The sequence below is a fragment of the Herpailurus yagouaroundi genome, unplaced genomic scaffold (assembly GCF_014898765.1).
Source record: "Herpailurus yagouaroundi ecotype Mexico unplaced genomic scaffold, PumYag 162, whole genome shotgun sequence".
NCBI classification, from domain to species: Eukaryota; Metazoa; Chordata; class Mammalia; order Carnivora; family Felidae; genus Herpailurus; species Herpailurus yagouaroundi.
Window position 1 is genome coordinate 46,434,703 of NW_024412403.1, and position 27,403 is coordinate 46,462,105.

Here is a 27,403-nt window from a genome sequence, read left to right on the forward strand (position 1 = left end):
TATTTCAAAGATTTCCAGGATAAAAATAAATTGTTTATGTTATAAGGGGATGTGACATTTCTGGGGGGAAAAGGGCAACAGATTCAGAAGATACAGCTCATCAAAATGTAACTTTAATCCTCTTTTTTTTTACTAATAATTAGATTTGAATTTCAAATTAATGATGGTTCTATATAAAACGTGTAAAAAAGGATGTTTACATATTAATTGAAAGACGTGGCTTCTTTGGTTTTAAGTCAAAGCAAAAATTGGTTGCTGGCATTTGCTTTTTTTTAGGATTTTAGAATAGATTTGAAAGTCTACCTTTAGCTTTTCAGTGTTGATGCAAAATTACTGAACTTGATTTTTTTTAAGTTTATCTATTTATTTTGAGAGAGAGAGAGAGAGAGAGAGAGAATGAGTGTGTGGGGGGGGGGGGGCGGAGATGGAGAGTGAGAGAGAATCCCAAGCAGACATCACACTGTCAGAGTGGAGCCCGATACGGGGTTTGAAGCCACACACCGTGAGATCCTGACTTGGGCCAAAGTCAGACACCTAATGGACTGAGCTAATTTTTGAGCCACTCCAAAATTACTGAACTTTAAAAATGAAACAAAAAAGAAGAAAGCTTTTTAATTACTAAGAGTAGCAAAGAACTACTAAAAGAATAAACTGTATCTTTTAAAAGAAATCTGGCAAGGGGCGCCTGGGTGGCGCAGTCGGTTAAGCGTCCGACTTCAGCCAGGTCACGATCTCGCGGTCCGTGAGTTCGAGCCCCGCGTCGGGCTCTGGGCTGATGGCTCAGAGCCTGGAGCCTGTTTCCGATTCTGTGTCTCCCTCTCTCTCTGCCCCTCGCCCGTTCATGCTCTGTCTCTCTCTGTCCCAAAAATAAATAAACGTTGAAAAAAAATTAAAAAAAAAAAAGAAATCTGGCAAATACAGTTTGGTGTATGTCTTAATGATACCAAGTCACCTCCCTTTTATTGTATTTTTGCACTTTCCGATTGAAAGCAGTTTCTTTCCAAACAAAACAAAGGAAGGTTCTCACTTGAATTTTCATGTTGGTTAACTACAGTACCAAATCTCTATATCATTAAGAGAACTTTTGATTTGTTTCATTTAAAAGGAAAAATCTTAAAGAATGCCACTACCCTTACACATACCTAATTCATCCTTAAGAATAACAAAGACATTAAAGAAAAATTACCTGACAGATGAGGATGAAAGATAGCTCTTAAATGTAACATAAAGAACTGGTTTCTACTTTAGATTATAAAATGAAGTACAGATTAACAACACAATTTCCTGGGAGCTATAAATTAGAAAGGTATTAACTCAGTGAAAAATCTTCTCTCAAGCAAAGCTCTTTCCTTACTTATATTTCTCCATTATTTTTAACCTCTGGATGTCTTTATTTTGTTACAATAAACTCAGTTTTGGCTCAGATAATAAGTTATCAACTCACATAATAAATCAGAACAACTGATGACTTTAAAGCGTCCTATGCTCTACAACATAATGAAAGAACAACGTACCTCTGGATTCCTATTTAGTTAGCACCAGTCTCCAGCTCATTAGCCATCATTGAAGGGGAAAACTGTCTTTATTCCAAAATGATATGTTATTATAAAGAAGAATCCAAGGTAGGGGAACCTTCATTTTTCATATATCCAAGTTTTATATTTAGGCATTATTAACTTTGAAGATAGACGTCCTTGCTTTGATAACTTAAATATGAGCTTACATGCAAGCAATATTGATGGAAACATTTCTATGAGTTTCCCCACATTTATAGATCATCATCTTCAGAACAGTCTTCATTGGCCTCTGTTCTAGAAAGATCAAATATCATTTAACTTTTCAAAATCATGATAGATGGAGTGAATAGTGTTAAATCACAAAGATGAATAAACAATGTGCTTTCAAGATTTTTACCTAATTTAAGATGTCCTCTTCTATCACCTTTATAATAAATTGCCTCCCTACATTTAGTAATTTGTAGAATCAAATGTATGCATTTAGCTAGACATTGCTTTTGTTAAATTTTCATTTAAACACATCTTTACTCACTTAGAACCTGGAATATAATTCATCCCATTAGCTGATTTTTCATGCAAAGTAGTAACTTTTGCTCTCTTTAGAATTATTTACTCAGTAATGTCATTATTTAAGTTGTAATAAAATTTTTCATTGACTGTACATGCTTTATTTATTGCCACATATTTTTATCTTTAAAATAAATCTGCCTAAAATTGTGGTCTTTAGAAGCTCTATGACAAAATCAATGGCTACTATTTGCTAACAAACTTGTAACTGAATGAACTATTTTTCTGTCTATGTGACTGATGTGAGCATTGTTAAATCTAACTTATTTGAATATTCATTGGTATTTTATCTAGAGCTATCATTTCAATATATTTAAAACTATATTTAAAACAATAATGAGTTTCATAGACAATATGACAATAAACAATGATTGGGGATTTTTTTAATTCCTGCACTGCTTGGAAAATAAGGTTTAATGTTTATAAATGTTTGTCATTGAAGTTTTTAATTTGCTTAAAAAATATTTTTTAATGTTTATTTTTGAGAGAGAGAGAGACAGAGTGTGAGTGGGGGAGGAGCAGAGAGAGAGCAAGATACAGAATCTGAAGCAGGCTCCAGGCTCTGAGCTGTCAGCACAGAGCCCGATGGGAGGCTCGAACTCACGAACCGTGAGATCATGACCTGAGCTGAAGTTGGACGCTTACTGACTGAGCCACCCAGGCGCCCCTTAATTTGCTTCAATGTGATGTTTCTTCCATGCCATTTATATGTGTTAAAAGAAAATTGTATTATCTATACTATGCAAAAATCTCCTCATCTTTTTACAAATATAGAGTTTTGAAATAATTTTGGTTTTTTTTTTTTTTAGGCCTCCAAGAGAAAAATAAATGTGAAATGGGAGGGGTTTTTTTGCGGGGGGTGGGTAGGGCATAATACCTGAGCAGTCCTCAAAAATATGAATGAGTAACATTTGATTTTTTAAAGATTACTATATGTGCTTTCTTTCTGATACATTATTAATCATGTTCTTAATCAGTTTCCATCTAAGGTCGTGTCATTGAAAATTTGAATAACTACAGGATATAAATGTCTTTGGATATTTTGCATGAACTACACTTGGGTGTAATTTTGTATGCAATACACACTTTGACACCTTAATTTTGAATTTTGAATTTTAATAGTTTCTTAACATTTCTTTAAATATTGGTTATGTTATACCTTCTATAATAACCTTATTTTTAAAAAATTCATGCAGAGCATGAATGCAGTGTGGAAAACAGACCAAGTCCCATTAAAACTGATGAAAAGACAAGAAGGTAATACAAAAAATTTTTTGTTAAAACTATTAATTACCACATTAAAAAAAAAACTATTAGAATAGAGTGATTAAAAATTATGTCGTATTCCTCTTCTGGTAATTGTGAAACTAAAATGCATTTTGAGGATGGGAATCTCTAACTAAATGTCTATTAATATTTGTTAAAGTATATAGTGATATATAAAATAAAGAAATTTTACCAAAATATCAAAAAAAAGAATTTTTTAAAAGAATTTATTAACAAACCAAATGACCACAGTTACTAACATTTCCATATTACTAGATCTCTTGATTCCTAAGAAATATATAATAAAAGAATTTGTCAAAAAAATAAATTCAATAATCAACTGTCGAAGGATTTTATACATATCAATGAATCACTATCATTAATAAGAGTTTTTCTTCTGTTATTATTAAATGTAAAAGATTTACATAAGATGCAGATAAAAAGAATGTAGTTGAAAGGACAGACTTTCAGAATCAATTTATGCTTTTATGCAATTATATAAATTTTACATACTTTGAAAAGTTTAAAAAATGTGGTACATACATATTAATTTTATATGTTATGATCTCCAAGTGTTTATATTCATTCAAGAAGATTGCCTTCTCTTTTCAGTTAACTATTTTTAAAAAGAGCTACTTTACATCTTATATTTCTTTCAGTCTCATAATACTTATAACTTTATACTTCTCAAAGAAGTTAAAGCCAAATGCCAAAACACTGTGGCTACAAGTTGTTATTTTGGACATTACTGTTTTTTTTAAAATCTAATATTGGTCAGATGTCTCATAAATCTGCTAAAGAAAGCAAACTCTACTTTCTCATGAATGGAAATACAAAAAGAAACTCCTACATTGGACTTTGTATATTCAAAATAGCATATATTTTTATAGTTATTTTTCACTGGTTACTGTTTATTCAATGTTTAAAATTTCACCAGATGGAATACTTCAAACAAAAGTGAAATGCCTTTCCATTTTTTTAATTACCTGCTTATTTTCTTCAGAGTTTCCAAAAATCCCTTTGAGGAAGCAAAACATTCCCTTTTCCCACCTTACAGCTTCACTCTACTATTAAGTGAAATAGGTATCTATAGTTCAATATAAAGAACAACAAGAAGCATGATTTCTCCAGGCAAAGCTCTGACACTATAGGGAACAGATATAACAAATAAAAGAAAAATAAAGGAAGTTATATATGCCTGCTGGTCCAAAGTTGTATAATTCCCAAATTTTAAAATTAGTATACACACATATATACTGACTGACTTTAAACATATTTATCTATTGTTCCATTTGTTACATTAGCTAATGTTTATTAAACACTGTCATGTACCAGTGTCCTGTTCTAAGCACTGAGAATACAGAGTGACCAAGATATAAGCAAAAGCCTTGTCTCATGGAATTGATCTACTAGTAGTAAAGGCATACAATAAAATAGTGATAAGCGTTATCTTGACAATTAAAGCAATGAAGTTATATAGCATGACTGTGGCTTTTATATTAAATGGTAAAAGAAATTTTCTCTGATGATGTGACACGTAAACTGGTATCTGAAAAGCATGAAGGAACCAGTCACGAGAAGATCTGAGGCAAGAACATTCTAGGCAGAGACCAGTTGAATGTGTGGGAGTTTGGAATGTTTGAGGGTAGAGACAACAGTGTGCCTAGTACACAGTAGAACTGAAGAGAGGCCAATAGGAGACACGAGTCAAAGAACATTTATCAGGCTACTGCAATAGTTTAAGCAGAAAAAAAATGTTGGCTTTTGTTGAAGTAGAAGTAGTAGAGATGGAAAGAGGTAGATGAATTTGGGGTATGTTTGAACAAAGGGCTTCCTAATGAATTGGGTATGAGGATGGAAAAATAAACATGAAAAAGATTCTATATTTGGGGAATGAGAGACTAAGTCAGTGGTGGTGGGGGAGAACCAGCTTTGGAGGGAAAAATCAAGAGTTTGGTTTTAGCTATATAATGCCTGAGATGCCCATTAGATATTCAAACAGAGGTAACAAGTATACAGTTACATATGAGTTCCAAGCAGCAGTCAAGGCTAGACATAAAAATTTGGGAGTCATCAGTATATAAATAGTGTTTAAAATTTTGAAATCACCTGGCGAAAGGTTTTTAGAGAAATAGGCCACAGTTGAGGGTCTAGGGTATTCCAATGTTGAGAAGTTAGGCAGAGAATTGGAAGCCAACATAAGACACTAAGGAAGCCAAAGTAAGAGAAAAAAGAAATGCAACTAACTGGTCATCTGGATTAAATGCTTATAAGAAGCCAAGATGAGAACGAAGAAATGGCCATTGGACATGGCAACATAGTAGTTATTTGTGGTCTTGACAAGGACAGTCTCTATGAAGTAGTGTAGTCAAAGCCTGATTGAAGTGGATTAAGAAGCAATTGCAGGAAAGGTGGTGGAGTCAATATCTACTAAAACTCTTTCAAGAAGTTTTCCTTTAAAAGAAGTAAGAAATAAGTCAGTAGCTTCAGGGAAATATGGGGTCAAGAGAAGTTTGGGGTGTGTGTGTGTGTGTGTGTGTGTGTTTAGAGAAAAGATGCTAGAGTATATTTATATACTAATGAGAACAATCTGGTAGAAAAGGGGAAACTGATTATGCAAGAGAATATAATTATAGAAAAGGTCTTGAGAGTTAGAAGGGTTAGGATTCACAGTATAAGTAGGGAGGTTAGTTTTTGATAGGAGGGGACATAGAATGGCAATGGAGGGAAGGCAGAATTGCAGATAGGCTAATAGATTTGTGGTAGAAAGATAAGGATGTTACTAGGTGAATAGTTCTATTTACCAAGATGACATAAAATTCAACATATGGAGTGGGAAGGGAGTATAGGTTGGAGGAGAAGTAGTTGGAAAGGGGGAAAGTGAACTCTATATATACACACATACAGACATAGCCATACACATATACATAAACACATAGTGGGTATTTGTGTGTATGTTAATATATCATAGGAAAAAGACCTAGTATATAAAATATTTTAAAGCCATTCTTACTGAATATTTTTGAGACATCTTATTAGAAGGACCTGAAACAATTCTGTGATTTTCAAGGACTCTCGTAATAGAGTTCTCTTTTCCTAATGTAGAGATTGAGGATTTCTCAATGACATAGACATTCCACATGTTTTGTTATTTTTGTCTATTATAGAGTATAAGGCAGAAATATTTTGTTACTATTCTAATTCAAAGCCTATGAAAATTAAAATTAGTTTAATCTTGAAAGATGTGTATGTATACTCAAGCTGGAGATTTTCTCAAATTACCATTTTGGAGGCTTTTAAGCCCCCCATTGAATTAAAAAAGAAAAAAAAGGCAAATAGGCTCTAATCATTTAGTAAAACAATACTTTTGTTTTCATATGAAAAACATCAGTACCATCTGTCATTTAGGAGAAACACATGGGCAATAAATATGGTTGTTTTGTTCATTGTGACCTCCCTATCCTATTGGAAGGATATGATCTCTTAATTGTGCTTGGATCTTTATTTCTGGATAGGCTGTATGTAATTCAATGTGTTGAATTTATAGGTGCATATGGGTTTGATGTAAAATTAGATAGTGAATAATGGAATAAGATTGCTCTCCTTTTTTTTTTTTTTTGCTGTTTTAGCATAGACAAAAATATAAAGATAAATGTGTACATATAAATATGTATTTGGTTAAACACTTAATATTTAAATGGCCATGTCAAATATTAAATGGTAGATGTCAACAGTTGCAGTGTATTCAAAATAAAAGCTACAAAAATCTTTGTAGCACAAATCCTAAAAAGTTTATTAATTTAATATTAAATAGTACATTTATATAAAATACCAGATAACATCTGTCTAGGTTGAGACATTTAATTCCTCATAAAGCAATTATTTGACTCATGAAAAACTGCAGCTGAAGTCATTTCTCCCTCCTATAAGAGTGAATATGGTTTTTAAAATGTATCTCTCTGTAACCTATCATAAAGTTAGTTATCATTAATTATGGATTTAGCAGTGTACCCATCTACTCTTACAAAAGGAGGAAAAGATCTGTGAGAATAAGGAAGTGCAGCACTATAGTTTTTTTCTCTTTGTTATTACTGTTTCTCTTTGGTATCTATATAGAACTTCAATATATGCCTTCCACTCAGGTTCCTTACACAGACTATGTTCTCTTTTCTGGTTGTATAACAAGATAATAGAGAGATAAACACAGTAAAAGGGTGTTAACAATTGAACTGCAATCCTACCTATTATCTACTTTGCTATGGCAGTGAAGTAGGCCAGACTTACTAAAGGTGGTATTGTTGTCATCTTATAAAAATCTACTGTAATATTATGATGTTCCATGTAAATTTTCATGTGCTGGCATGCTTACAAGTTAATAGTGTTATAGAATGCTCAGCTCTCAATGAGGGATTGTTTGTGGTGAATTGCATTACATACGTCATCTATTTGCTGAAAGAATATGGTGTTTAGCAAAACTACCTGCTGAGCAACATAGTAACATTTTTGTACAAAGTACAAATTACTAATTATTGTATTTTATTTTTCTATGATTTCCTAAGAGGCATTACCAGGGTCTTACAGATGGAGTAAGCCTGTTTATTAAAATATCTATTAGCAAATAAAAGTTACAGTTCTGGTGGTTAAATTTGTGACTTTTTTGTACTGTTGTTTGATGCAGATTTAATACATTTTTAGTCTCTTAAATCTAGATGCTCTTTATATATATAATTCTGGATGCAAAATCATAGCTGTATTTTTTCAAGATAATTAATGTCATTAGGGTCAAGGGATAAATTCACATAAATCATTATAAATAGATATATATTTTTGTAGTGATTTCATATCGGCCAACTATTTTGTGAGTTTCAATAAATTAAACTGTTCATTGCAGAGGTGATACGGTACATAAAATTACCGAAAACCAAAAGATACACATAATGTCCAACTATTCAAACAGCTTTAGACTATTCATTCCAAAAACATGCAATAAACTATGATTCAGTGATTTTCTATATTCTTTTAAAAGTTGCTGGTAATAAAATACATAAAAAATACATAAAAATTACCCTTGGGTCACCTGGGTGGCACAGCCAGTTAAGCATCCAACTCTTGATTTCGGCTCAGGTCATAATCTCATGGTTTGTGAAGTTCAAGTCTTACACTATCAGTGCAGAGCCTGCTTGGGGTTTTCAGTTTCCCTCTCTCTGCCCCTCCCCTGCTCTCTTTCTCTCTCTCTCTCTCTCAAAATAAATAAACATTTTTTTAAAAGTATCCTGAATTAATCAGAATAGTATTGTAGTTGTATCTTACACTGGACTCTTATCTTCTACCACAGTTCCAAAAGCCAGTGTAAAATTAAAACTGGTTATAAAATACTAGAAACTTTCTTCTCTTATACAGATATCTTAAGTAGTCTTCAGAAAATCACATACCATTTTTAAAGCTTCTTTCCCTCATAATAAAATGAAGATAGCCAAACTAACTTATTACATCAAGTGGAACAATTTTTATGCTGAGCCTAAATGTACTCGAAGGCAATTTCAGTTGGCAAAGTACCACAGCGCAGATTCAACCATATGAAATAGTTACGTTTTTAAACTTTGACGTATTTTTAAAACTGGCATTTTCTAGATTATTAAGTACATTGTAGGTTTTATAACCACAATTTAATCTCTAATGATAGTAAATCAAGACATCAACTACACTTACCTAAGATAACTATTTTCTTAGCTATTTTTTTTTTTAAAGATTTATGTTTATGCCCAAATTTACTGAAAATTTGATACCCAATCTCCCGGTTACATTTCCAGTATTCACCAACTGTTTTGTACTAAGCAAAAATTGAACTCAACCTAAGGACAGAAAATATCAACTCCAAACAGGAAAAAATAAGTCTGTCCACTAATGTTTTCTGAAACATAAGATTTCTGCTTAACTCTAAGGAAAAAAAAAAAAAAAGTCATTCAGGCTATTCAGAAATTAGCTTCCATGTCTCATCAAAATGAATCACAACAGCGAGACAGAAAGAAAAGTAATACCTCCCTGTAAATGCATTTACAGTCAGAAGTTAACGAGCCAGAACATTTAGGAATTGGGTCAAATCCTATTTATATAATAAAAATTTCAGGGTGAAGGAAGACAGGAACTTATTTACTGAACACCTACTATGTGCGAAACATACATAGTTTTTTAATCTATTCAATCCTCAAAACTGCCAAATGAGATAATAGTGTATTTTTGCAAGTGATGAAGCTGAAGCATAGAGAAGAGTTAACTGGCCTAAGGCCACACAGAAAAAATACATCCGTACATTTTTTTCAAGAACATCTGTAAGTATTTTGAAATATACAACTGTTGGGTTTTTGGTTTTTGTCAGTTTTAGCCTTTCAAGTCATTTGCGCAGAACCCCACTCTTTTTCATTGTAAAATAATCACATTTGCAAATTTGGAAATGTCATAAAACAAAACAAACCAACCAACCCACCCTGTAATCATTCACATAAACACTTGCATCAATAATTTTATGTAACTCTTCCAGTCTCTTTTTTCACCCTCCTAGGCCAAAAACCAGGCAGGGTAGTAAACATAACACTAGCTGGAGGTGGGGGGAGGGGGGCTGATGGTCCATACTCAAGGCCAAAAAGGAAACCAGAGATGAAAACTCATCTGAAGAACGTTTTAAGCCATGAAAACCATTCATCGGCCCTGGGACGGAGGTAGGTTAGGCTGACTGAAAAATCTTCAAAATTACTCCCAACTGTAGTCTGTCCTTTGGAAAGCGCGGTTATAAAAATGTGAAGAAATGCGTATATCCAGGTATTTTCAACTGGACTATCACTGTAAAATCCCAGTGGAATTTAAGGTGGTTACTGTTAAGCATTCAAACTATTCCTTTTCTGAACCACCTACAGCCTTGATTCTGGGGGCAGTAATCTAATCAGATTATGACTAGTGGAAATTTCTTCAGGAGATCAGAGAGCTAAGAAGCCAGAGTACAGGCATACTTCCTCTGTCGAGTAATGCTTTGGCCTTTTTACACTAGTTTCTCTCCACTCCCTAACATTTTTACTTCTCCAGGACTCCAGAGCCTGAGGCCTAACACAGCCCGGAAAGCCTCGGTTTAAGGGGCATCGGGGCAATTCCGGTGCACGCCTTGCCAGAGTGGGCACAGTTGTGTCTTTCAGTCGTTGCCATCACGCTGCCGCGCGTGCCGGGTAAACACACGTAGGTTTCTTAGCGCTCTGGCAGCCACAAGAAGGGCCCGCCCCAAATGGGTGAAATTGCTGATACTCTCCCGAGAGCCTGGGAGAAATCCGGACAGAAAGAAACGCCCACAGCAAACGCCAGGCCAGGCGCTTCCCAGCAGGCTGTGCGCGCTCCTACAACTCCCATCATGCTCCATCCGGGACAGCACTGCTCCTCGCAGGAAGGCGGCAGTTCACCCCGCCACCTGTCTAAACACATTCTTTAATACTCCTCGGTGTGCCTCTGGCATTTTCCGGTGCTCTTCAATCCCATAAACAAGAGCACCAAGTCGGATTTCCTAAAACTCCAAGGAGGCGTGGCTTCGGGACCGGAAGAACGTCCGGTTGCCTAGGGAACGCTACGCGCCTAGGCGCCTGCCCAGCCACTGATGCTCCGGCTGTGGCACAAGCTACCAATTCACCCAACTTGTAGAAGCGGCTTTGCTCAGGAGCAGGGATTCTTCCAATGGAAGCATAGAGAAGAAGGCTGAGAGACGCCCGATTCTTAACCCAGAGACGGATACGAGCGAGTGGCCCATTCCTGTACCTCTTCAGCTCCTGGGCCCGCAAGACCATCCTCAAAGACCAGGTATCTCCCTGCCCCCTATCTATCTGTAGCCAGCGCTGCCACCACCGCCACCACTCCCGCCGCGTTTTAGAATTGCGTTTTAGAATTGCTTTTTACTCTTTCCTAGTTGTTTGTTTTTTTTTTTTTTTTCACTGTGTACCGTTGTTTCTAAAGTTTAAGAGGTGGAAAAGGAAAGCTGGTTTATGCGGTTAGTACAAGGGACCCCAGAAAACTCTTTGAACTGGGTTGGGCATATGTTTGTTTGGTTTTAACACCTACCAGTTTTTTGTTTTTATTTGGTTTGTGGAAAACGTAATTGAAGTTTCATCATCAAAAACTAAAAGCCTAATAAAAATGCCTGAAGTACTAAGAGTGAGCTATAATTCACTCTAGGAATACTCCTTAAAGTTTACAAAGTACCATTCGTGGTGTTTTCTCTGCCCGACCACTATCTCTGAGGCCTACTTTCCAAGCCCTTTACTGTCTGTGGATAACATCCTAATTCTTCAAGACTCTTCTGGCAACAAGTAATCCTTTAGAAAGAATCTCAGATCGCAATCAAGAGAATTGATTGGTGTGCAGAGAGAGGAAAACAATAAAACAGTAAGATAATAAACTGGAAAGGTAGATTGGAGCCAAGCTGTGAACCTTAAAAGCTATGGGAGAAAGTTTGGGCTTTATTCTGAAAGCCAGTAGTTCTCAATAGTAACTGTACATCAGAAACACTGTGTAACTTTTCAAAATACAGATGCCCTAATCCCTTCATCAGAATTACTTCAAGTAGTTGATTCCCCTGTGCAGCAAAAGTTGACAGGGCTTTAGACGTAGTGAGCTACAGAAAACTTTAATTTTATCTCCCACTGTGCACATAGGGCATTGTAAATAAACATTAAGTGGCTTAAATTGTTATCTTTTCTTCTTTCATGCATGCAAAAATTAAACTTACAGAAATGTATGATTACTAAGAAATAGAAGCATGTATAAGGCTATAATTATAGCTTTTAGAACAACTGACTTCTAAATTGTATGCCCCCAAATATTTCATTAACAAGCATTAGGTTTGATAATCCATGAAAAAGGGTTGGAAAATCACAATCCAGGGTTCTATGGAAAATGAATTGAATATTCAAGTATCAAGCTTTTGATGATCAGTGCTTTATAGTGGATGCTCAAAGGAGGAGGATGTGAGAAGTAGTCATTTTTTTTTAAAAATCTGTTCAAATTGAATGAAAAATGGAAAACAAGATATTGCCTTTATATTAGTATGTTTGGTACAATAAATAACAAAGTGAGTAATAGCAAATCTACTCTCAATTAAAATGGTCTGTGTGAATTGCTTCATATCAGAAGGCTAACTTATAGTAGATTCTACAAATGCTCCTTAAGTGGAGATTTAAAGGAATTGATGGAGTGAGAGTTGAATCTCCAGCACAAGGAGAAAAGTGGCACAAGTGGAGTACCTGAGATCAAACCCATCCCTTGGATACAACAACTGTGGCTCTGTTTTATAGGCCCCATGCTTGTGTGGGGCATTGTACCTTCTCTTTTCTGAGCATCATTGGAATTCAGTTTTGAAATTTCCGTATGATCCCCCAACAGGCCTAAGCAAAATCGATGACGCAGCCTCCTTTTGGATGCACTTGTCTTGGGAACCTCATCATTTAAGTTGCTGCAAGCTCACAGCCTTCAAGGAATGGCCTTGCCTAGGATAGTGTGGGTTAAAAAGTACTGAAGGAGCTGGGGAATGACAGGCTTCTGGAACCTTAGATGGAGATGAGAATAAATAAATTAAATGAGATGACTATTTAGAGAACTCAGAAATGATAGTTAAAGTAATAGGAAATACTTTGGACACAGGCAGATTGCAGTTGAGAGTCCGGGCAGCAGTTGAGAGCTGACAACAGGGATATCTCTCTTCTGCCATCACATTATAATGTTTTGGGGAGGGATGGACCCAAAGGGAGCACCTTGGAAAGTTTCATTTGGAATGTTCATAGCAGGTTATGAACAAGCAATATGTCTAGCAATGTATATTAAGATAAATATATCTGTTAGGATTCTTTGTTCCTATTGATAGAAAATGCAACCTAAGCTGATAGAAGCAAACAAACAAAAACAGTAAATTTAATAGTTCACATTATTGCATAATACAACAATGGGCCTGGCTTCAGAAAAAGATTTAGCCAGTGGCACAAATAATGTAGCTAAAATCTAAGTTTTTCTCTCTCTTTTTTTTTAATCTGCCTTCTAAGCTTCCGCATTAGGCTTAGCATGAACCCCTTTGCCCATTCATTGTTCCAGATTTCCAGAAAAGGCTGCATATATTTTCAAGATCACAAGTGGCATAGTCCACACAATACTGAGTTTAACCACATTTTCTTCTTAAATATTATAAATTACAATGAGAAAAGTACAGTTATTTCAAGGACATTATTCTGTGTGTTACCTAGGGTTGTAAGCTGCCAATCTGCATTTCAGTTAAGGCTCCTTTGTGATAATCAGCTTAAATTCTGTTTACTAAATACAGAGCTACATTGACATGGTTTTTATCATTATGTCTTTAAATTATTAAATTTTTGATGCACATGCTCATATGTTCCTTACCTAAAGTGCCTGTGATTGATATATCATTTTTACTTTCTGACTTGCAGCTGGTTTGTAAATATTTGAATCACATTATGGGATTGCTAGACAGACTTTCAGGCTTGCTTGGCCTAAGGAAGAAGGAGGTTCATGTTTTGTGCCTTGGGCTGGATAATAGTGGCAAAACAACAATCATTAACAAACTTAAACCTTCAAATGTAAGTATCTTTTTTAGATGCTTTAAGTATTTTCTGCAAGAGAAAGTTAATATGCAGTATTATTTTGTTTGCCATCATTACTTCAGATAATCATGTTATGAAATCCTGTTAACCTTGTAGTACGTTAAAGTAATAAATGTCAGGGTGCCATAATTTGCAGTGTATTTTATGCAGGTATACATTAGTAATACTTGTCTTGATAAATATGTCTTGATAATTATTTAAATTGGAATATTTTCCAAATGTCTTTTTTTCTCTAAAGATTCTCACAGATTTGCAAAGTTTACTCTTAGGTAGCATTGCCTTCTTTTTGGCTCTTTCTTAATAAGCAGAGGGAAAGGTGAATCATTTTTATGGGTTCTATGGATAATTAGACAGTTTACCAGGAGTGTGGTATACCTATCAGTAGTAGTAAGCCGAATGACTTTAAGTCATAGAAGTAATAAGTGTATGAAAATATAATTTTAGTAACTGTAAAATATATAAAGCTATACGTTCAACACATGGTACATAAGTTGAAGTTAGGTTCTGCTACACATAAAGAAAACCCACATAACAGTGGACTAAATAGGTAAGGGGTTTCTTTTTCTGTCACCTAAATAAGTCCGAGGAGGTATTCCAGGGCTGGTAGTACAGGAGGTATTCCAGGGCTGCGGTCAGTTGTGAGATATCCAGGCATCTTCCATCTTTCTGTTATGCTATTCCAGGTGCCTGGTTTTCATCTTCAAGATCTCCACATGGTCACCTTGCTTAACTATTATATCTGTATTCTAAGTCACCAGGAGGAGAAAAGAATAAGCTGAAGGAATAGACCTTCTTCCTAAATAAGCCCTCTTTAAAGAGCTTACCCAGAAGCACCAACTGATGATTCCTAACTTACATTTCATTGGAAACCCCTAACTATAAATAAAGCTGGATTTTTTTTAAGTTTATTTATTTATTTTTATAGAGCGAGAGAGAATGGGGGGAGAGGGAGAGAGAATATTAGACTCCTCACTGTCAGCGCAGAGCCTGTTGTGGGGCTCCATCCCACAAACAGTGAGGTCATGCCCTGAGCCAAAATCAAGAGTCGGCCACTTAACCGACTGAGCAACCCAGGTGCCCCTAAGCTGGATTTTTTTTTTTTTTTTAAGCAAGGCGTACTGCTGCTTCCAGGAATAATAAGGATCCTGTAAGTATAGAAGAAGGAGAGAATGGATATTGAATAGACAACTAACATTTACAGTTGTAAATACACTTATTTAGGTAAAAGCCATTAGTGAAAAATGTAGAGTGAAAAAATAGACTGCATACAGATGGGACAAAAAACAAGCTGGTACTTTTAATGACTAAATGGCAGAGAATGGGAAATATTGCTCCTAAATATAGTAGTTGAAGATGAATTTTATTGTCTTCAAATAATGCTTCAGATTGGGCAGAATAGACAGCCTTACTACTCCATTTTCTTTTGCGATAGCTTAGTTTTACTTCTGTTTAGTTGGAGATTGCTTTGGAATTACAAAAACACCATTATTTCTTTTTTTCTGGTCATTATTCCCTTCTACATGGATGAGTTTGCCACAGAAAAACAACTAACTGCTGGTGTATCTTCAGGTTGGAGATAGTTTGAGGCAGCCAGGATAAGAAGTCGAAGATGGATTTGGAAGGCAATTTAGTTAATTTAAGGAGTTCGCCACTGAGTTGGGAGTCAGCTCAGGCATACGTGCTGAAGTCAGGCAGAGATCAAAAATACCACCTTTGGGGTGCCTGGGTGGCTCAGTCCGTTAAGTGTCCAACTTCAGCTCAGGTCATGATCTCACGGTTCATGAGTTTGAGCCCCACATCAGTCTCTGTGCTTTCAGTGAAGAGCCTGTTGGGAATCTCTCTCTCCCTCTTTCTCTGCCTTTCCCCTGCTTGTATGCACTCTCTCTCTCTCTCTCAAAATAAATAAATAAACTTAAAAAAAAATACCAGCTTTATTTAAAAGGTTGATTTTGGAGGGTGAGGTTAGGTCTGTTCAGAGGAGTTGCTAACACTCTATTGTATTGAGATTGGCCTCCCAAAATTTCAAGTTTTCCTCCTCAGGGAAAAATCCTACTCTTCTAGGTTTATTGAATGGCTAAGATCAGATGAGAGTGCATGCTTGTGATAAGCATGTGGCTTGTGATAAGCATGAGGAGAGAGAGGAAGAATGAAGAATGATCAGTTCACTTCACAAACTGGGCAAAGGAATAATTCTTTTCCCATGGAGAGGAATAAATTGGTGGAGGGGAGATTGAGAAATAAGGAGTATCATTTAATGAAGTTTTCTCTATATGAAGACAGGAAAAAAGAGATTCTTCCCCAATAAGGCAAAGATCAGGTCAAAAAGCCCACATACGTTGGAGTCTATCTCCTGACTTTGTGATTATATGAAATTTCTTTATCAGTCCTTAAGAGGAAGATAAAGCAACCTACCCAGTTGGATGGGGTCCAGAATTGAATTTAAAGAACAGTGAATATATGTTAAAAGTAGAGCCATACCCAACTGTGCCTGGGCCCATAATCAGTACTGTGGATCAGCTGTCAGAAGATCCGTATGGGCAAATGCTTAAACTCAGTGACTGGTGACCTGCATTTCTGTGGGTAAAGCTGTCAGCAATAAGCGAACAAGATTATAAGGAAATTTTTAAGCAAGGGCCTATTCTGTCAGAGGTGTTTACACTTTTCTCCACATCAGAGAATAGCCTCAAAGGTAAATTTTTTTGTTTTGGTAAAACTGATCTCAAATAAGTACAAAATTATTGAAACCAGAGCCACCATTAATAACCACAAAATGGACCAGTCCCCCAATGTCTACTGTACTCACATAATGTACTGAAATAACATTAAAAAAACAGAATAGAAATTACAGTCTCTTTTTCCATCCTCCCCAACAGTATAGTAATCTTATGTTCCAAAATATGGTTATTACCGTAGGAAGAATCTTCCTTGGTATGGATGCAAACAGCTTTCTTACCTGAACAAGGATATTCTTTTGAAGACAATGGCTCTTATTTTTTAAATTAGCTATGGATTTTTTTTCATAGTTTCTTTTGTCATTTCTAGGGATTTGGGTCAAAAAGGGAAGGAGACAGCATGTTCAGTCTGTATCTTAAAATAATTTTTTTTTTTTTTTTTTTTTTTTTAGAAAGAGAGCACATGAGCAGGGCAGAGGGGCAGAGGGAGAGAGAGAGAAAGAAAAAGAGCAAGAGAGAGAATCAAGCAAGCTCCATGCTCAGGATGGAGCCTGATGCAGAGCTCAATCACACAATCCTGGGATCATGACCTGAGCTGAAATCAAAAGTCAGATGCTCAGCCATCTAAGACACCCAGACACCCCTGTGATCTTATAATACCCCCATTTCAGACTGGTTTTGTAACCTGTTAACCCTGCCTAACACACCACATTAGTCAGGAAGAGCCCTTCGGAAAACCTGGGTTCACAGCCAGTAACTAAGGTTTTTTAATTAATCTTCCATTGTTTTCCAACATCTCTGTCTCTCTGTTACCTCTGGTGAACTACAAAACTAGCCTAGACTTGCCGTACAGCTATTTTAAGGGGATGATCACCTACTTTCTAACACCACTTCCTGAGATTTAATCTTTAGGCAACTACCCTGTCTCCTTGAATAACTGACCTCTAGATCCTAAGAACACAGTAAGTTGCTTTGCTTTTTGTTTTTTTTTTTTTAATTTGGTGCTAATAGCCAAAAGACCACTTGAAAAAGGCTCCCAATCTCTGTCACACAGGTATAGATAATAACTCTTGTTTCCTCAGTGTCTCTGTACTGAAGAAATCTCTTGTGAGCTTACATCCACTATTAGAAACATTATTTTTAAAAGTTTATTTATTTATTTTGAGAGAGAAAGAGAGACAGCATGCCCACACAAGTTGGGGAGGGGCAGAAAAAGAGAGGGAGATAGAGAATATCCAAGCAGGCTCTGCGCTGTCAGAGCAGAACCTGACACAGGGCTCAATCCCACAAACCACAAGAACATGAACTGAGCTGAAATCAGAAGTCAGACACTTAACCGACTGAGCCTCCCAGGTACCTCTAGAAAGATTATTTTTAATGAATTAAGTGAGTTATAGAAATCTACAATGCTCTATCAAGAAACTTCTTGCAAAAAAAATTGCAAATCTTATTTTATAGTAACGTCTCTTTTTTTTGTCTGTGGATAGAAGCAGTTTCTAGGTAACTAGATACTTCCCGGCCCCAAAATGGCTTTAAGCTATCTTAATGCTTATTTATTGTCAATGTATTGAGGTTGCTGGTGTTTTCTAAACTGATGAATGGGGGTGAGGAGGCATTTTAACCTGATCACTGGAGAATCTGGTCTTAGCTGTATTTTCTTAGAGATGCACTCTATAAATATCTTTCTTTTCCAATTCCCAACCACCCCCCCCTTTCCCACATAAATGCCATTATACTACCACATCATCCTGATTTGTATGATTTAAAACAATCTGAAATGTCTTGCATATTTGATTGGTAGCTTGTTTATTAAATGTTTCCTCATAAATTTAAATTCCTTAAGAGCATATATCTCATATTAATCAACACTAAATCCCAAATAATATTGCAAGGTATATAAGTGTATTTTGGGTGAATGGACTGATGGGTTATTTTTCTATTTTCATTTTTGGGCAAGGAATGATGATTGATGGCACCAAGGATATCATGTTTACTAGACCAACCAAATAGAATCCTCTCTCAGAAATCCTGTTCTATTCTTGTTAACATTAGTCTATCCTTGGGCTGTGTCAGATAGACTATTCCACTGAGGTGATAATTCCTATACTCTTTGCTTGCTTTGTACTATTCCCTGAGCAAGTTAGAGAATGACCAAATGTATTTGTTCCTAGATAGAGCAGAGGACGATTAATGTTGGAGATTGTTCTCTAGAAGAAAATGAATCCTACTTGAATCTGGAAGCACCAGCTCACAAACCTTGTTTTATCCTAATTAATTTGTGGAATTTCTTCTTTCTAATTATCTTACATTATAACTTTAGAAATGATGGGAAGAAAAGAAAGTTGATTAATTTTATCCCTGTTAATTAAAACAGCAAGTTAAAAGAGAAGATCTGGAAACAAAGAGTTTGTGCAGAAGCTGGGTGATTGTGAAGAGACTAGGCAAATGTTCTAACTACAGTTCAGTGAGGATAGGGCTATTCTTTTGAGGTGTATCTTGTGAGATTTCTTTTTTATTATTTTTTTTTTATTTTTTTTTTCAACGTTTTTATTTATTTTTGGGACAGAGAGAGACAGAGCATGAACGGGGGAGGGGCAGAGAGAGGGAGACACAGAATCAGAAACAGGCTCCAGGCTCTGAGCCATCAGCCCAGAGCCCGACCCGGGGCTCGAACTCACGGACCGCAAGATCGTGACCTGGCTGAAGTCGGACGCTTAACCGACTGCGCCACCCAGGCGCCCCGAGATTTCTTTTTAAAAAAAATTTTTTTAAATGCTTATTTATTTTTGGGAGAGAGACAGAACACGAGCAGGGGAATGGTGGAGAGAGAGGAGACATAGAGTCCAAAGCAGGCTCCAGGCTCTCAGCTGTCAGCACAGAGCCTGACATGGAGCTCGAACCCACAAACCATGAGATCATGACCTGAGCCGAAGTCGGACACTTAACTGACTGAGCTGCTCAGGCGCCCCTGAGATTTCTTTAAACATTTAACTTCCTTGCTTTTTTATTACTGTTATATTTTTCCTGATAATAATAGCTGATGATTTTATTATGATTGTGATCAAAATCAAAAACCAAAACAGTGGGTTATTTAGGGACAACAAAAATTAGGAAACTCTTTAATCCAAAGTTTGTTTTGCAGTGAAGAAACCCTAAGATCTGAGGCAGGACTCTGAATCGCAGGAAATGAATTCTAACATAAACAGAAAAATATTTTTGGAAGAATATAGGCAGCTCATAAGAAAGAAAAGCTGAATAAACAAACTTCAGAAAAGCAAAACCGGGCATCTCTAGGGACGCCTTTTCACTAGCACATTGCTACTAAGGTGACTAAGCTCCAGTGACTTTTCAGCTTCTGTCTTTGCATTTGAATTTTAAATTTCCAGAAGTAGACTACCAAATTAAATGTAATGGTGTGAGGCAACAGTTTTCTTTCTACTCCTGCTGTTTTCACACAAAAGCAACATGATGAACTAAAGGGTGATCTTTTTAAGTTACACTGTGATTGATTGCATGGAGAAAGTTGGAAAGAGACTGAAATCAGTGACTATAATTATGATATTTGTTGAGTATTTACTATGGGCCTGACACTGTATTGAGTATTTTGCATTCATTAACTAATTTAATTCTCATGATAACTTTACAAGTTAAAGATAATAACAGATTTCACATTTGAGAAAACTAAGGTTTGGAGAAGTTAAGTAACTTGTCTAAGATAGCATATTAACAATTAAGAGTAATTACAAGTTTTTTGTAATAAAGCAAAGCAAGAAGTGATAAGTTAGTGAGATAAGACCAATAAAACTTAAGGAATGGTTATATTAAAAAATGTAAAAAAAAAAAAGAAAAAAGCAGTCAGTTCTGAACTCAGGTTCAGAAAATGAGTGGATTTTTTTTTTATTCAAAGGGAGGAATAGTTTTGATGGTGGAACTGTTAGGAGGCATTTGATGACTTACAATTTAAGTCTTTTTTTTTTTTTTTAAGTATATTTATTTTGAGAGAAAGAGAGAGAGAGTGGCAGAGGGGCAGAGAGAGAGGAGTGAGAGAGAATCCCAAGCAGGCTTCACACTGCCAGCACGGAGCCTGACATGGGGCTCAATTTCATGAATTGTGAGATCATGACTTGAACCAAAATCAGGAGTCAGATACTCAACGAACTGAGCCACCCAGACACCCCAGTTTAAGGCACTTTAATTGCCAGTTTAAGTCACTTAATTGACTTTCTAACATGTCTCCTGCTGTACTTTTGCCCCCTTGTATCTCTTCACACAGAATTCCCCACCATGACCTTCGAGGCTCTACCTCTCTTTATTACATACAGCTCTCTGCCTTACTCAGTACATTTAAAAAATTTTTTTCAACGTTTATTTATTTTTGGGATGAGAGAGACAGAGCATGAACGGGGGAGGGGCAGAGAGAGAGGGAGACACAGAATCGGAAACAGGCTCCAGGCTCTGAGCCATCAGCCCAGAGCCTGATGTGGGGCTCGAACTCACGGACTGCGAGATCGTGACCTGGCTGAAGTCGGACGCTTAACCGACTGTGCCACCCAGGCGCCCCAGTACATTTTAGATATACAGGTCTTATACTTTTCCTCAGTGACAAGTTCCTTCCTGCAATGGGGTCATTGCACTGGCTAATTCCTTTGACTGGAATATTCTTTGCCAAGATCTCGTCATAGCTTTTCTCCTTTTTGATATTTACTCTTGGGTCAGATGTCACCTCCTCAGAGAGGCTCTTCCATGCCCCATACCAACCTCCTCCCCCATTGCCTCCCATCCCCAAATCACCTTTCATTGTACTTATCACTGCTTGAAATCGTGTTCATTTGTAGTTTACTTGGTTATTGCTGTTTACCTTCTTTAGATAATAAGCTCAGTGAGAGCCGGGGCCATGTATATTCACCATCTAGATATGAGAACAGTCCCCTATAGTATATAGAAACTCATTAAGTATGTGGTGAAAGATTACAAAGTCCTGTATGTGAACTCGGAATGACTCATCAAACCGCTTTAAGGCTGTGGTAACTTGCAGCAAGCCACAAAATATGAATTAAGACATACACATTATACAGATTCATATTAGTAAACCTTAAACTTCTGTAAAGCATTCACACGCTGTGATCCCACTGTAAAAATTATAATTTTGTTTAATTCTGTCATCTCCTTAGTGAAAAATTTTAGAATTGGATATTGGATTTTTTTTTTAACCTGAGGAATAATTCATCTTTGGTAATTGCAAATTTCTAAATTTATCTTTTCTCTTAAAGGCTCAATCTCAAGATATAGTTCCAACCATAGGATTCAGCATAGAGAAATTCAAATCGTCCAGGTAATTCACTTTATTATGCTTGTGACTAAGAAGTTTTGGGTGAAAAAGTGATAATATTAGATCTACCTCATCATTCCTTCTACTTTTAGAAAAATTAATTTGTTGTTTCAGAAATCCATAAGTATTAAAATATTTGTACCACTACCTGTGGATTATTTTTCAGAATTTAGAGTTTAGACAAATTCTGATAATCTCTCTAGTAAGGAAAACATTTTTTATATGTTACTTATTGAAAAATATTTATATTCAAAAAATTTATTTTATGGGACTTGTACTTGAAAATTGATTCAAATTGCATATTGCATATCCAAAGGTGGCTTCTTTGAAAAAAATTTAAAATTTTAAATAGAAGTGACACCTTAAGTTAGTAATTTATAAAGTAGTCATTGTTTTGTTTGGTGTTTGATTTTGTTTTGTTTTTATTGTCTTTTTCTGTAGTTTGTCTTTTACAGTGTTTGACATGTCAGGTCAAGGAAGATACAGAAATCTCTGGGAGCACTATTATAAGTAAGTATGTTTATGAATGTTAGTTAACTAGATGATTATATTTTATTTTATTTTATTTATTTATTTTTTTTCAACGTTTATTTATTTTTGGGACAGAGAGAGAGACAGAGCATGAACGGGCGAGGGGCAGAAAGAGAGGGAGACACAGAATTGGAAACAGGCTCCAGGCTCTGAGCCATCAGCCCAGAGCCCGACGCGGGGCTCGAACTCACGGACCGCGAGATCGTGACCTGGCTGAAGTCGGACGCTTAACCGACTGCGCCACCCAGGCGCCCCTAGATGATTATACTTTAATAATAAATAACGATTAACAGATAAATCCAAAGGATTACATGGGCTAGGTTGCAATGTTTATTTTTCATATAATTTAAGCACATTTTCTAATTTAAAAAGATACATGATCATACTTTATATTATTTTTCAAAGGCTTCAGGCCCTTCATGACTTTGGTTCTTTGCATATGCTCTTCTCTCTGTTTTTAATGCCCTCTTTTATTTTGTTTAAAGTTAATATAGTCACGCTTTAAGGCTAACTCAAAAGTCACCTCCTCTGTGAAATCTCACCATGTTGCCCAGGTATTCTGTCCCCAGCAATCACATAGTACTTTGCCCATTCACACCTCTGTAATCATAATTCTTAGGTCTTAAAGTCCTGTACCACACCTGCCTCCATAGTGAGAGTATGAATTCCTCAAGAGCAGGGATTATTTCTTATTAAGGTTTTTTTCTTCAAGGCCAAGTATGATGCTGGACATATACATCAGTACATATTTATTGAATAAATTTAGTTAAAATAATAGTACTAACAGTTGATCCATTTTTCTATAACCAATTCTAAACAAGATATTTTTCAGCATATGCACATCAAGTGCTCACTAATCACTGCAGATTAAGAACTATCAAGTTACTAGGATCCAAATGTATTATATCCTCTCAAGATTTGCATGTGGTATTAAAATGAATTCATTAACTTCTAATATTGCTAGGACTCCTTCATATATAAGCAATGTAAATTACTTTTGGAGTCTGAAACTTATAATCAGTATCGTTTAATTAAATGCCCTTTTGTCATTATGAACTCTTGTTTTCAATGGTTATGACATGACTGCCAGATCTGATTTTAATTTTTTTTTTTATTCTTTCCTGCAAATGTGCAATAAAAAAATACATGGAAAATAGTACTTTAAAAAAAGGACATGTTTCTTTTTTTTTTTTTGAAGTTTATTAATTTATTTTGAGAGACAGAGACAGCATGAGTGGGGTAGGGGCAGAGAGAGGGAGAGAGAAAATCCCAAGCAGGCTCTGCACTGTCACCACAGAGCTTGATGTGGGGCTTGACCTCATGAACCGTGTGATCATGACCTGAGCCCAAAACCAAATGTCGGATGCTTAACTTACTGAACCACCCAGACACTCCAAAAGGAAATGTTTCTTATTTTAATTCCTTTTTCTTCAAAATCTTTTTGGAAGAAGTTAATTAATTATGAACACTATAGATAAATTGTAGGTTGAAAAGTGAATATGGTTACTATGGAGAAGTTTATAATAATAGTAAATTTATATCTTGTATCTCTACATTTTTTCTAATTATGAAAGAACAAATTCATTTTAATCTGTTAGACTGAAAGAGGTTAAAAAGATTAAGTGTACTGTTGGCAAAACAAGTCATTCTTATGGTGGGAATGTAACATCTTTTTCAGGGAGATTTACCAGTATCTGTTAAAATGAAAAATGTTCATGCTCTCCAGCCATCATTTTGCTGCTTGAAAAGTATCCTATGACTAACACTGGTGGGCAAAGATATACACTGAAAATTGTGTGTTGAACCCTGTTTATAATGACATATCTCAATTATAAAAAGAAAAATAGTATTCTTAATAAAAATATGTGCTTAGTATATATAGAGAAGAAAAAAAATAGGTGGAATGTACACCTAACCATTAATAGCATTTGTTTTGGGAACAACAAGATTATAAGGGAAGTTTACTTTGTCACTTATATGATTCTATAATATTAATTATTATATAATTTTTGCATCTTATCGTTATAATATGAAAAAGTAATAAAATATAAAATATAAGGAGTGCACTTTTTTTAATATTTGAAAAATATAGAAGAGAATATAAAAAAGTTGTTTTCCATAAATCTCACTACTAATAAATTTGCTATTGTTAATCTTTTTTGTATATTTCTTCTTTTTTAAAATATAAAATACACACTTTACATAATTGAGAAAGGAACATTATAAATTGCCATATATAGTTTTTTATCCTGCTTTTTCAGTTAACATTCATGATAAGAATAAATCAGGAAAAACATACAAAGAATATAACTAATACATGGCTACCTGTTATTTTTTCATATGCCTATGTCTATTTTTTGGTCATTTTTCTATTTTTGGACATAAAGGTTTTTCTCAGTTTTTGAAGATTATAAACAGCCCTTCAGTTAACACATCTTTCTGCATAAATCTTTGTCATAGTCCATGTTTCCTCAGAATAAATTTCAGAAATAAAATTACTGGTTCAAAGTGATTGAACATTTTTTTTTTTAATTTTTTTTTTCAACGTTTTTATTTATTTTTGGGACAGAGAGAGACAGAGCATGAACGGGGGAGGGGCAGAGAGAGAGGGAGACACAGAATCGGAAACAGGCTCCAGGCTCCGAGCCATCAGCCCAGAGCCTGACGCGGGGCTCGAACTCATGGACCGCGAGATCGTGACCTGGGTGAAGTCGGACGCTTAACCGACTGCGCCACCCAGGCGCCCCAAGAACATTTTTAAAGCTCTTGGTAGATCTTTCCAGTCATATCAATTTCTTTGGCTACTACTAATAAATGACTGGCGATAATCTGTATTCATTTTTTTTAATGGTAGAAGAAATAGAACTAGAAAGTTGTTTTATTTTTATATTCGTGTGATTACTAATGACATTGAACTTTAAAATAATAACTCACTACTAGAATAAGCGATTCATAAAAGTATAAATGTCCAGTAAATATATGAAAAAATATTGAACTTCACTAGCAATTAATGAAATACAATGTAAATATGCTTTTAAAATGGCAAAAATGGGGGGCGCCTGGGTGGCTCAGTCGGTTGAGCGTCCGACTTCGCTCAGGTCACGATCTCACGGTCTGTGAGTTCGAGCCCCGCATCAGGCTCTGTGCTTACAGCTCAGAGCCTGGAGCCTCCTTCAGATTCTGTGTCTCCCTCTCTCTCTGGCCCTCCCCCCGTTCATGCTCTGTCTCTCTCTGTCTCAAAGATAAATAAATGTTAAAAAAAAAAAATGGCAAAAATGGAAAACTGTTAAGAAGCCATACAGGAAAGGGGTGGGAAAAGTACTGATATTAGTATAAGTATGATGTTGATAAAGCATGTCTGGAATACAATTTGTCAGTGTTTATCTAAAACTTTTAATTTTGTATATATTCCTAGAAATTTTAGTCCTAAGAACAAATCTTAAAGTATCAAAAAATTTAAAAATTGTATTTAGGAGGATGTTTATTCCAAACTTTTTCATAATCATGAAAATTAAGAATAATCTCTAAGTCCAACAATAGAAGTTTGGCACAGTATTTGATGACACCATGCAATGAAAGGGTCAGAAGGAATCAGTGACTTTTTTTTAAGGGCCAATGAGATCTATAGGTGAACCCTTAAGCCAGTTCAGTAGCTGGTTATCAGTAGATGGTTATCAGTTAAAAAAAAATCAAATTGAATAAAATCAAAGCTATTTGTAATTATTTCCAAAAACTTATTTCAAATATAGTTATGTATACTTATGTGTCCTCTTAATCTAAAATGTATTTATCACTATGGTTAAGGTAAAAAAAATACTGGTATAGTGTTTAATGTTTCATACAAAGGTAGCTCAAATAAGAGGCGCCTGGATGGCTCAGTCAGTTAAGTGTCCAACTCTTGATTTTGGCTCAGGTCATGATCTCATGGTTTGTGAGTTTGAGCCCCGCATCAGACTCTGCACTGATGTGTGGAGCGTGTTTGGGATTCTCTCCCTCTCATTCTGTGCCTCCCCTGTTCATGCTCTTTCTCTCTCTCTCAAAATTAAAAAAGCTCAAACCATACTGCAGAAAAAGATCACGGAAATGTTTATATATCAGAAAGTCAGGATGTAAAACAGCAAGATTCCATTTAAATACAAATGTAGATATTCATATGTGAGTATACACAAAGAAAATGTAAAAAATGATTTACGCCAAAGTATTAATAATGATTGTATCTGTGTAATAGAATTATGATTTTACTTGTAATTTTTTAAAATTATGAAATAACAAGTCATTAAATTTACCATATTATCAACCAACTGAGAACAAATTACTTTACATAAAATATGACTAATGATAATATATTAATCACTCATATAAACTAATAAATAAAGAGATAATACACAGGTTAGGAAATGCAGATGAATACTAAATATGGAAAAATGTATGAGTTTATCGTTAATTTTTCTCATTTTTTATATTACACAGAGAAGGACAAGCCATTATTTTTGTCATTGATAGTAGTGATAGATTAAGAATGGTTGTGGCCAAAGAAGAACTTGATACTCTTCTGAATCATCCAGGTATGTTTGTGTGTTTGTGGCATCTGTGCTTGAGGGTCTGTTTACATGAGATGTTTTGTTCTTTAGTGTTGGCAGAAAGTGTTACTTGTGTTATGTAATTATCTCTATTTTAGAATTTTTGAATTTTTTTTTTTTAAACGTTTATTTATTTTTGGAACAGAGAGAGACAGAGCATGAACGGGGGAGGGGCAGAGAGAGAGGGAGACACAGAATCAGAAACAGGCTCCAGGCTCTGAGCCATCAGCCCAGAGCCCGACGCGGGGCTCGAACTCACGGACCACGAGATCGTGACCTGGCTGAAGTCGGACGTTTAACCGAC

At 35.5% G+C, this 27,403-nt stretch overlaps 1 protein-coding gene across 4 annotated transcripts in view; it reads left to right on the forward strand.

Moving 5' to 3' along the window:
* The first annotated feature begins 10,761 nt into the window (after window positions 1-10,761).
* Window positions 10,762-27,403, forward strand: part of ARL6 (ARF like GTPase 6) — a 41,356-nt gene continuing 24,714 nt past the window's right edge. The window contains exons 1-5 of one of the 4 annotated variants that reach the window (XM_040484260.1): window positions 10,762-11,183; window positions 13,814-13,963; window positions 21,930-21,991; window positions 22,430-22,498; window positions 26,990-27,084. In XM_040484260.1, the coding sequence (XP_040340194.1) occupies window positions 13,841-13,963; window positions 21,930-21,991; window positions 22,430-22,498; window positions 26,990-27,084 (349 nt within the window). In that variant the 5' untranslated portion in view covers window positions 10,762-11,183; window positions 13,814-13,840. The remainder of the gene's footprint in view (window positions 11,184-13,813; window positions 13,964-21,929; window positions 21,992-22,429; window positions 22,499-26,989; window positions 27,085-27,403) is intronic. The other 3 variants (XM_040484262.1, XM_040484261.1, XM_040484263.1) reach the window with 3 other exon arrangements.